The following is a 13,157-nucleotide window of genomic DNA, read 5'->3' as shown; positions in this document are numbered from 1 at the left end:
CCAACTGGCTCCCTAAAAAATATTGTGTGAACCCTGCTGGTAACAAAATTTAACTATGCATTTATACACATATTAATTCAATGTCAAAAGTTAATTATCTCTTCTTACAGATCACTATTTCAGTGTCAGTCAAAAAAGTGTACAGTTTTGTTCTCCTTATCAACTTATGGGAATGGTTCAGAGAAAGAGTACGAGGATAATTCTAGAAATGGATGAGTTATATTATACCCTTGTAGTTTCTCTTGAGAATAAAGACTATGTGGTGATTTTACTGAAGCATACAAGATTATCTGGGGGATCAATAGGGATAAAGCTCTTTGATCTTTTTCATACCAATTTATTACAAAAATAGGATGCAAGAAAACAACACATCAACATGCTGCAAAAACTATTTTTAAAAATAGAGGATACAAGTTTAAGAATCAGAAAAACAAACTAGATACTAATTAAGACAATTTTACTTTTACAACAAAGTGATAAGTTTATGGAATAACTTGCAATTAAGAAACAGTGAAGGCTGGCACCTCACAAGAGTTTAAGAGCTGAATCAATGATTTCAATGCTGTATTCAAGGACAGCTTTGAAGGATAAAATCATCTCTTGTTATCCATACACTGAAGTGGTGACACACATTACATACCTTTGTCATCAAGTTCTGGTAACTGTTTTTATAGCAGTTATAAATACATGTATGTAAGTCTGATCAACATATAAAAACATATTAATTATCATTATATATTCCCAGTGGTTCAGAAATAAGCTTGTAGGCCTATAATGCTGAACTTCATAGTGAACACTGCAAAAAACTTATTGTATGACTTTGTGCTAAACAATAAACAAACATAAGTACACCAAACCAGAAAAAGAGATAAAAACACTGACTCTTAATTAATTTTTTTTTCTAGACTTCAAATACAATTTATTTTTATGAACTTTAAAAAATTGCATTTTTTTTATCCAAAAGTATTTAATGACTTAAGAAAATGATTAAAATTTCCATCATTCTACAATAAATTAAATAAATCAGCATATCAAGTATGTTTATTTGTTTTAGTGTGAACCAAACAATTCTTTTTCTGTTAATCTATTGGTAATAGAACTGTAAATCATTGTTTATTCTGACAGAATTATAGTTTAAAATATATTACAAGTTAAATATAAATTGAAATATATACTATAGAAAATTTCTCAAAACAAGAAATGTTTTCAATCAGAAAGATGCAACAAATAGATAGCACTGTAGCAGTTGCAGAGTGTTCTGCATCCAAAAGTGATCCGAATAGGATTATCAATAATAAAAATAAAAACATTTATTACACACCTGGTCAACATTTGTTTCTTAAGTTTGAAAAACTGTCAAAAAATGGCACAAAAATATCAGTTGTGGAGCTTTTGTGTTCTCAAAGTGGTTGTGTATTTAAAGTTGCTTTACTTTTTATATTAATTAAATGTAATGCTATTCTTTGATAGTTTAGGCAGAGTATTCATGATGAAACTTTGTAGAGTTCACAACAACTGCCTGTTGTGGAGACAAGTGTAGAAGATGATGTTTCGAAAGTCTTCCATCTTTCTTTTTCAAGACCTGAAGACGAATGGTGGAAGACTTTCAAAATGTCATCTTCTACACTTGTGTCTCCACAACAGGCAGTTGCCATCCATTCTACAAAGTTTCATAAATGTAATGCTCATTAGTGTTTTCTGTATGTTAAAGAAATAAAATGTAGCTATTTGTATTATTATATTAAAACTTAAAGTACATTAATAAGTGAAGAATATTTAGAAATGAGAGTTTTAATATGTAACAGCCTTTAGGCCTACAACAATTATTTTAAGCTATATTTTGGGAGGCCTTACAGTGCTAATTTAGTTTAATTTATTTACTTGTTTCCAGTGTTTGAGATTGAAAGAAAGGCATTGGTATATAGATGGAGAATGGAATGTGTTTATGAAACTATGTGTATATGTCTGCTTTTCTAACATTCATTTAGTTAATGTTTAATATATATATATATATGTGCAGCATATTTTAAAAAAAATTCATGTTAATGTGTTTTAGTTTATGGCTTAAATATTTTATGGTTATAATATAATTAATCACAGGTTGGGATTTGCTGTTTTTAATGCAGTTCTTCCTCATAATTTTTGTTTATTCATTTAATTTAATTTAGATATAAATTGTTTAATTTCACTAAAATATATATGTGTGTGTGTGTGTGTTTATATATCACATGCAGTAGTATACATGAAATTGCATTGGGACCAGTTTTCTCTAATTACACCACTGCACTGTAGCATAACTAGTTTCATTTTCAACTACTTCATGGACAAACTCCAGCTCTTACATTGTACTATTACTTAAATGTTTCTCATCATAACAGAATTAACAAACATACTGCTTATAGTTGACCTTATACAACATATCGCCTAAGTTGGGTGTATACCTTCACCTTACTACTAATAAAAAAAACTGTTATTAGAAATGCTTCAACGAAAATCACTATTTCCTCGTTTATACCACCACATATGAACAAGTTCTTTTGATTTTTTTGTTTTAACCTAGGACTTCTGTACATTTAAAGAAAAATCAATTAAGAAATCTCAACTGTTCATTGAACAAATAATCACAACTCCAACTTTTCTTAGATTTTAATAAATTATTTGAGCTGTGATATACTTGTGGAGAATCTTTGATTTTTTTCACACTTTAAGAAAATGACTTACAGACAAAAACTCCAACTAGAATATATTTGAATTATACAAATGAAAATACAAATATATATCCTTCACAATTTACAGTAAACTAGTCAACCTGGAAGAACAAAATATGGTTTTTGAGAGGACTTTGAAAAATCTCATTTTGACTGTAATTATACATAAACCTTTTATACATATTGTTCTATACTTATGAGCTTCTAGATGGTTATATGCACTTCCAAACAAGGTTATACAGCAAAAATATTATACACTGCACAAATAAAAATATGTATTGAAGTTCTTTTGTACAATGATAAAAAAGTTCACTGTTTTAAGAAATTTCTGCCATTATTTAAGTACTTTATTTCTCAAGCTTAAAAATATCATTGTTGAAAAGAAATGTCCAAGATTTTTTAAAATACATGTACACTGTTACTACATACTTTATTTACACAGGAACACATAATGGTAAAGTTTTCCTTTACCTACAAGGTCATGAAACTTTCCTCAACACCAGAGGTATAGGTACTGTTGTTTTATGAGTGCTCTTTTATACAGCAGAACAACTATGAAAAAATAAAGAGATAATTATTTCCTCCAGCTAATCCCAAACCAGAATGCTATATCAGGTGAAGTTTATAGGTGCATAACTCAGTGTTAAATTCCTAACAACTTGACAGCAACCAGTATTTTTCCATTGGTTTTCATATATATATACAAATCTATTTTAAATGCATAACTGGTTTTATCTGTGCACAGCTGTGTCTAAGAGAAGACTAGATCCTTGTAATGAAACTTCATTCAAAATAGTGATTCAAATCTTATCACATACAAGAAATAACACTCCACTAGTGCAAATAAGAATCTTCTCCATATCTGTTTCTTACAATACTTTCAGCAACTTACAAACACATATTTTTACCTTTTATATCTTTTAGTAAATGTTTTCCCTTAAGCATGTGAAGATTTATTAAAACAGGGATAACTGTTGCTATCAGTAATGCTTTCATCTGTTTTTACTTAATGTGCTGTACAAATACCTTATGTTCCATTCTCTGGCATATATCTTTAAAACAATGAACAAATATTTCTAAGTTCTATTTTTGAAATTTTGATATGGAAACTAGATCATAAGTTATTTGGACCTAGGCAATATTATCTAAGCTATAAATTTGTAAAGAATGCGATCTGCTATTTCATGCAATAACTATATACCAATTGTACCACAAGTATCATATTACTTAATGTTTGTTGCACAAAGCAAAAAATATGTGCAGGTTCTAATAAATCATTTTAGTTGTTCAAGATAGAGGGAGAATCTCTATTGTATATGGACTTTTAAGAAAGCCTTATTTTGACTCTGATGGAACCAAATGTTTAAAGTTTTATTTGTGTTGTTTTATATTTATAAGATTTCAGAAATTTTTCGTGTGTGTGTGCATGTTTTATTACTTTGTAATTAAACCATCAACATCAAATTCACATTTAATTTTAATGTCAAGTTCTGCTTAAAAACTATTTAGTTTATTTACTGTTATTTAAATATTTTTATTCATTCCATCTAATTCTAATCAACTTCATCCAAGAGCAATTTCTTTCACTGGATGATTGGCTATTATTGCTGTCATCTTTTTGTTTCTAACAATAAAGTATATTCTTTTTTGTTTCCCAACTGGACTTTGTTTTGTTTTTCTTTTAATGTTAACACATCACTGCATTTGGTCTTTCAGACTATATCTGAATCTTAACATTGTTGCAATAGTCAGATAATTGAGCTTTATCTATTTTGAACCTTGGAATACTACACAATTCAGACTATTTTATAACTATAAAATGTTTACATATGTGAAGTATTAGGACGTGACCTTTTGTTTTGTTTTTTGAGAAAACAAGGTGTTTATTTCTCTACACAAAGATTCATCAACACTTTTCAAAAACTTGGTCCAATTTTGTGTCCTCAAGATCAGTTTTAAAGTTGAGAACATTTTCAAGTCAGTATTACAAATATAGCTTCCTGTCTTCATAAGAAGCCTGCAGTATTTTTTCATTTATATACATTATGACACGTATTTAGAAATAAAACTAAAATACATATAATAACCAATCCTTAAAACAACAGAAATTAATTCAACTTTACCAACACATAATTAGATAGCTGGATAATTAAAAACACTCACACAGAAAAAACTAAAAACATGAAAGTTGCAAAATGAAAATAAAAAATAAATACACTTGCGATTCTAGATTAATGTCATAACATTGTTACAATTACTAACTTGGAAAAAAGAAGGGTAAGTGTGCTTTCAGAATGTAATAATAGTAACAGTCATATGTGGTCCAACAGAAACAATACTGAAAAAGGTACATGAACCAAATAACAAGTGAGAAAGAAAACAGGAACAATTAAATGTTTTTACAGAGTAATTTAAAAGAAACTTTAAAACTAGGGCTAGCTATGTATCCACGCATAAAGAATCGCAATAGAAATTAAAATTTGACATTATGACAACTGAAATGAATTTCAAGTATATATTTATCCCTAAGTTACTGGAAGCTTTTTCTTTTGAGTCAGTTTCTTTCTCTCAACCTTGACTTCTGGTTATGAATGTCCTAGATGGAATACATAGTCTTATCCAACATTTTTTACTTTCATACTTTTCACATGAGCTATTGTGTAAGCACCAGGGAAGACAACATAAGCTTAACTTTCTCCCAAAAAACCACATCTTTTTTCAGTTTTGAATTCATAATACAAATCTCCTGATCATGTGGAGGGTAGTAGAAATGCATTTCAAAGGTAATCATCTCCATTAAATTAATTTAATTCTAAAAATGTAAAGTTCAAGTAGCATAGACTTACCTAAGAAATACTGCAAGCCAAATATCCTACAGAGAGATGGACAAGAAGGAAATATAAAAATGTCATAATAAAGACAAATGGATCAACAGGTGCCAAACTCTGAGATAAGAGAGATAATGTACACAAATCACAACAACCTGTGTGGTCAGCTCAAACAGTACAAAAGGCACTGAACTGGATTCATATGAAGGAATTGAATGGAGAAGACCAGTTTCTGAAGAGGTAGGACCAAAAATGTAGACACCATGCATTCTCTTAGTAGGTTACCTCTTCATTTTAGACATGCTTTAAGTAGAATAAATATAAGGTTGAGTATATGGAAATACCTCACACACATATATTACATTGTTTTAACAAAAAACAAGCAAAAACAAAAATAAATTAAAAAATGCTGCATTAATTCAAAGGATCCCAAGTACAAACTAAAATTATTAAACTATTCTGTAACAAATATAAGAATATATTAAATAAATATAAAGAAATTTTACTATAAATTTTAATAGCTATTTTTAGTTGTAAATAAGGTCATATAACAGTTTGGCACTACTTTATGCAGATGTACATCTCACATATAAAGGCTTATTCAGAGCATGACAGCTACAGTGGAGAATTATACTAGTTAATTTAGATAACTGGATGGGACCCTTCATGCTAGTACAATTTGTTTACTTGGCTACCAATTAGTGTTGCTCTACCATAATGGGGGCTGCAATGCTAATTTCAAGAGATAAGTTTACTTAGCTTATTTACCCCTAAATGATAGTACCTTATTTTTATTTTTCAAATAATTTTTTCTTCTTTACTTTGGGAAGCAGTTGCCTCTCCATAACTGTCTGTAAGCAGTGAAGGGTGCTACAGATGTGGGACGTTGAGGGTTTGAGCACCCACATCTCACTCTTCTAATTTATATTTTTATTGCTATTCCTTTACTTTATTTCTTTATGTGAGACTGGTGAATTGATGTTAAGACTGATAGATGGTGTATCTCCACTGCAATATGGGTTCCACTTCTCAGTCACCTCCAAAACCAAAATTGAATTTTATATCCCACATTATAGCTTGGACACTGGGATCCTTTCAGATTCAATTTGTGCAAAATTATTTTTATTTTTTGGCTTGCGTTTTATTATAACAAACGAATATAATTAGAGATTTGGATTTGCTGTTTTTAATGTAGTCCTTCCTTTGTATTTCTTTTAATTTACTTAAGTCTGTCAGTGTTGGTGTTCTCTAATACTATATATATACACACACACAAACATAAGTGAAGTGACAGATCTGGATCCAGAGTCAGAGTGCAAAGTACTGACTTGTACTTTTTAATGATACACCTGCAGCAATCATATGCAACTGAAAAGGCCGGCAAAGTCACAAAGTTAAACTAATCAAAAGGCACCCATGTAAAATCAAACAGAGGCTGATGGTCCTGAAAATGAACTCAATATTTCAGAGACACTGGAAAAAAATACACAAAGTTGAAAGTGAAGCTTTTATAACAAACTGTCCTGGTGAAAACTAGGAGACAACCAAAGAATCATGTCTCTAATGCCTCAAAATGCTATGTAAAGACAAGCATTCAGAGGTGGTAAAAAGTACTCACCAAGGCCCCCTTTTCCACATGATAGCATTAGCTATTTCTTTCCAGAGGGCATGAATTTCATAGAACCCAAGCTCAAAGTGTGGAATAGTGACTAGGTTAAAGGAAACATACAAGAATACTGATTGGATGAAATCATCTATGCACTAAGTCTTATGTAACAAGAGAGAATCTGTGAGGGTGTGTTTGTTTTTAATGTAACTGAACTTACATGTTAAGAATTTCACATGACTTGAGACATCACTACAAAAGCAAGGAATCCAGAATATTAAGAAACAGCAATGTGATGCAAGTAAAAGTTTAAAAATGTACATAAATTATTTTACATTATTTACCTACAAAATGTTCTCCAGTGAGTACTTTACAACAACAAAAAAAACACTGCCAAAAGTCAAATTTGGCATGATAAAAGCTTAATCACACACTTAAGGTGATTGGGTACATTAAACAAGCTGGAACAACTGTAACAGCCAATTCATTTATATTGCAGTAAGCTCCAAATAGAATTATATTTCATAAAATATAAGCAACCTCTTCTGAACCTAAATAGTCTAGTGTGTATAAGATAACCACAAACATGTCCAAACTACATAAAAAGCAATCATCTGAACAAGATTATGGGTCTATCAGGATAAGTAATAGAACATATAAAAAAATCGGTTATCCTCCTTTGTGCCAATCTGGAAACAAGCATAGATAGTTCTTAGATAAAGTATGTGATGCATCCAGTACATAAAGCCTGAACATCTACCTGGTCCAAACAAAAATAAAAATATATCTTGAGAGAAAGATGATAAAGCAAACAACTTATTAAGTGTTAAAAAGAAAAATAAACTGATATGTATGTAAAAGACTAATCCCAAAAGTCCCTATGGAAATGTCTAGTACATCAGGGACACTAGATGAGTAGAACTAAAAAAATACGTGAAACAAAGAACTGACAAGACTAACAATTCCAATAAAATTAACATAACATTAAAACACAAGGAACCCTTTGGTCTATCCAAGTTATCCTATTCACTAAAATAAGCACTAAAATCCTCAAAGTCAGTTCTTATCATTGAATTACTTATACAATTTTCCCACAAACTCACTTCAAGAAATTGCATCTACCACATCTGAAGGTAATCTGTTCCAAAAGCTAACCATCCTGCAAGAAAATTAAAGTTGTTTCAGGTGAAGATAATTCCTACTCTGTTGAAGTATTTATTCACACCCCCTCTTACCATTATCACAAACGAGTATGAAAAAAGATGATGCATTAACACTACTAATTTCATAAACTATCTTAAACACTTAAGATCCCCTCTTACTTTTCTTTTTTTCAAAAGAAAAAAAGTTCAACAATCTTAACCAATCCCCAATGTCAACCTTTTTATCTAAGGTATTATTCAAGCATGTATCTCTCAACTGTCACACATACTGCACAAGACTCAAACATTTTGAACACAGACCAAAACCACATTCTAACTATTGGCTGCTTAACTCATGATTATCAGTGTTTAACATTTTTCCCTAGCATATTATATAAAACATGTAATTCACTTCACTATTAGATTAATATTATTACGAACAGTTTCCCACTGACTTAGTGTTAAGTCTGGGGATTTATAACATTAAACTCCAGGTCTCAATACATGTGGTGAACAGGGCATAGATAGCCCATTGTATAAGTCTGTGTGCATGAACATTATATGATATAATACCATCAAAAAGTAATTGGCAATCACTAAATCAATAATTATTGAAGCATTTTTTCTTCCTGTTTCACCAATACAAAACAATAAACTATAAATACAAGTGATATCTACTTACTGAGAGATTTGCTGTTGTTAACTGCTGAAAACTTTTGTTATTACAAAATATATTTTGAGAAGAAAAATATGGTAAAGTGCAGTAAAGCAAAAGTTTTAACCAAAACACCTACGATCTAACACTTTTATAACTATATTTAGTTTATATCTTATTAAGTTTACAACTATCAATCAAATTGAAAAGTTACACAGTATTCAAGTGTTTTTTTTTATATCGAAAGCATAATATTACTATTAACTGTATAAAGTCCATGCAAAGCACTTACCACATACAAAGAACCATATATCTTTAAAGCTTCTCTAAATGTTGTAGCGCCAACAGTAAGAGCAGCATCTGTACAAGAAGGAGTCCAAGTATGACCTGTTTCATAGCAATTGAAAGGCAATGACAACTCCCTCAAATAACTGATTTTATTCAAAATAGATGACATTGCAATGTATAGATTCTCATATGATAAACATGAAGACAGTAAACGATGTTAGCTTCCTAAACACCTTATTCCCCCGACAACAGGTGACTTCTCAACCTTAACATGTCAATTACCAGTCACGTCCTCTGGTGCACGAATTATTTAACCGCTAAAAATTGTTGAATAGCTGGAATAACGTTAGGAATAAGGTAAAAATAGTTTGTATCACAAAAGTGTACTAATGAAAATACAACACAGATGGTTGAATAGTTTATTAAACTTTTAAAACAGTGAGGTTAGTCTACGGATTTACAACGTTAAAATCAAGGGTTCAATTCCCCTCGGTGAACTCAGCACATAGCCCAATGTGACTTTGCTATCATTAAACACACAAACATAGAGAATGTAAAATTCCTTTTTTATTATTCTTCATAATGCTTTTTAACCATTAAAAATCAATGGTTAACCATATCAACATTAATAAATATTTAAGTTTTCTTATACCTAATTAATAAAAGATGAAATAATAGGCAAGTATTTCTTTCCTAAATGATAGCTTCATAACTTCGCCCTCTGGACCCTGCTGGAGCTCCTGAATTAGCACTAGTCTCCCCGCCTACAATGTTTACACACCCTATATAGATTTTTATTACACCAATTACGTTAGTTTGTTTTAATATTTTGAGCATCTAACAGTTAAAGGGAAATTTTCCTTATTATTTGATGATTTTGTTTGTTTGTTTTTAATCGCAAAAATACACAATGGGTTGCATAAAAAAGATCCAGCTACGCACTTTTGTTTATTTATTTGGATTTCATTAAAGGTAATTTAACAATTCGTTATTGAACAAATTACTTTTTGTATATAGAAAGTAATAGCTTCAATGTTTTGAAGTTTGCTTATTCATATACAGAGTGGAGCAAAAGTTGTGATACAATTGACAATATAGTAGCACAGTTATTAGTAAAAGCAATTTAAATACTAGATGATGGAAATCAAACTATGTTTTATATTAAAAACTGCACACCATTTTTGCCTCATTTTCTGTTTTATAGCTTAGCTAAAGATGTGCATGTGTGATAAACAAACGGTTTTTGAAATGTTTCATAAAAATGTCAGAATATTCATATGTAAATTGAGGTAGTTTTTCGCTGTCATTGCATTTTAAAGGTTAGCGATAGTTAAGGAGGTAACGAGCCGATCCCAAGTATCAAAAAGGTTGAGAAACGATGCAATTGGCATGCTAGTCTTTTATATATATATCATTCAAATATAACCATGTTAAATTCCTTTTTTTGTCGCCTTTGTATTGTCCGTGTCGTGAAATTTGTGTGATTAGTTATGTATACGTAACGTTATGTTTGTCACTTATATTGATAACTTTTTATTATGTATTATTGTTTTATGTGGTGAAATTAACATTATAATATTGTACTACCGTAAATTGGATTTGGATGTAATGGTTAATTTTGTAAATAACCCTACAAATTTATATAGTTAATACACAATTCTTGCTTTCTTGTTCAGACTAACATAAAAAAACACCCACAGGTTTGTTAGTTACCCTATTGTGTGTATGAAACACGTTTCTGAACCAAAACTATTCAAATTCGACATTTATTTCATCGTTATAAAAGAAGTAATCGTGATTTTGCTTCACAAAGACATGCATCACGTAATTCCTAAATATCTTATTTGTCTCAACAGCAGCATATTTTTCAACCAACATGAGTGAAAACAAAAGGTCCATTATGAGTTTTTTTAGCTAACATGGTGTGGGTTTTAAACTTACTGTGAGTCTTTTTTTCTTTTAAGTAAAAAATCACACGCCTAAAAAACTCCAATTTGAAACTTCATTGTATATCGTCTTTACTTGCGTTAAGAGTTCACATAATACATTGTCTTTCTAAGTCACTGTGATCCTTAACTCATAAGACTCCTGACTAACTCTAAAATACACTGAATTATGATGATACACAATGGAGGCCCCACCTATTGGCGTTGTATTGAACTTTGCCTAACATAACACGTGCATTTCATTAATCTCCTTGGCCATAGGTGATTCAAACCATCAACTTGTGATGCTTATGCTTCTTCATGAATTCCTTGGTGCCTCATAAAGATCAGTTCAATAAGTCTTGAGAGATTAAGAATGTTCTGTATCAATACAGTTCTACTCTACTACCATAAGCTCCCTACTATAAGAAGTGACAATTAGAGGTAGCATAACAGAAGACTGGGTTTTTCTTGCCGCCTGTCTACCTTTTTGACAAAGCAAAAATGTAGAGATAGCGTGGAAAAGGCATGGTTTTAAGAAAGGGCTTCTCCTAATATTTGTTGTTATCTCAGATTGTGTCCTCTCTTCAATTGCAATTTTCTCCTGACCGCATTAAGTTTTCAAAGTCTTAGAAAGTGTTCTTCATAATTTTACAAATATTCTAGTACCAAAATAACAAATGGAAAAAGAAGCATTTTCAAAATAAACGATCCTTTAGTTTGACACCACAATGCTATGTTTTAACTGTTTAGTGATATTAGGACATACTGTTTTCCGACAGACAGGCTAATTTGTCTGCAACATTCAGGTTAAGGATAAAATAGATGAAACACTAAAATAAGAGGAAGAGCAAGGAAACACAAATTAAAAATAAAGTAAGATTTTATTCCAAAACGTTTAGTATATTTTATCTACTATCCAGTTAATAACGTTTCTGATGGTTATCAGAGTAAAAACGGATTTTCTAAGAGGTTTGCACAGGACAAGAAGAAGAAGAGCAAAATAATATTGTACTGCACTTTCAAGTTGAACAGAAAGGTAGTCAAGCATTATAGTCTGACGTGTATTAAATAGTGAATGATCAATCAAATAAAATATTAAACAAAGACAATCCAGAGATGATATTTTACAATTTTTTTTCATCTCTTGAGATTAGCATATCACATCCTAAAGAGTGTGCATGGACACATATCTAAACTAGTACAAATTTCCATGAGATAGTTTTTTGCCGTATGTAACCTATACCTTCGACAAAAAAAAAAAAAAAAAAAAATCGGGTATCTTACACATTTGTTTTACAAAGTTTTTCATAACTAAATTCTGGATATTTGCACAAAAATGTGCATTTATATATATTTCTAATATATATCAACTATATTCTAAACCAATTATGGAAAGAAATATTATACATTATTTGGGTAGAAATGAAGGCTCTGGTGGCCAACATTTGTTTTTGTGATAACTTTCCCCAGTTCAGTTTATAAAATTTCGGGAACTATTGTCCTAGACGTGGCAGTGAAAGGTGTTGACGAGTTACCTTTCTTCTAGTCTATCACTGGTAAGTTAGAGATGAATGGAGCAGATAGTCCTCGTATAGCTTTGTGTGCAATTCCAAACAAACCAATCGAAACCTATCTGCTTGACCCAACATAGGCATGTGGTCAAAGCACTCAACTCTTAATATAAGGATTGAGGGTTCGAATCTCCGTCATATCAAACATGCTCACCCTTTCAGCCGTGGGGGCGTGATACTGTGATGGTCAATCCCACTGTTCGTTGGCAAAAAAGTAGCCCAAGAGTTGGCGATGAGTGGTGATGACTAGCTGTCTTCCATTTTGTCTTACACTGCTAAATTAGGGGCGGCTAGCGCAGATAGCCCTCGTGTAGCTTTGCGCGAAATTCATACCAAATCGTATCTGCTTAATTATTTTGCTGGATACGTATACAAGTACGAATGGCAATTCTCTAGTTGTCTACCTCCTTTGTCTCCCCTTTTTTGTACTC

General features: G+C 30.9%; 1 protein-coding gene across 1 annotated transcript in view; it reads right to left on the bottom strand.

Annotated features, from left to right (window-relative positions):
• LOC143258630 (transmembrane protein 135-like) overlaps positions 1-9,530 on the bottom strand; it is a 76,832-nt gene extending 67,302 nt beyond the window's left edge. Inside the window, 1 exon segment of the mRNA XM_076517870.1 lies at positions 9,232-9,530. Coding sequence (XP_076373985.1) covers positions 9,232-9,396 — 165 coding nt within the window. The 5' untranslated portion in view covers positions 9,397-9,530.
• Positions 9,531-13,157: the final 3,627 nt, after the last annotated feature.

This window comes from Tachypleus tridentatus, chromosome 8, assembly GCF_004210375.1.
Source record: "Tachypleus tridentatus isolate NWPU-2018 chromosome 8, ASM421037v1, whole genome shotgun sequence".
In the NCBI taxonomy this organism is placed as follows: domain Eukaryota; kingdom Metazoa; phylum Arthropoda; class Merostomata; order Xiphosura; family Limulidae; genus Tachypleus; species Tachypleus tridentatus.
This window is presented reverse-complemented; position numbering and strand designations above follow the sequence as displayed.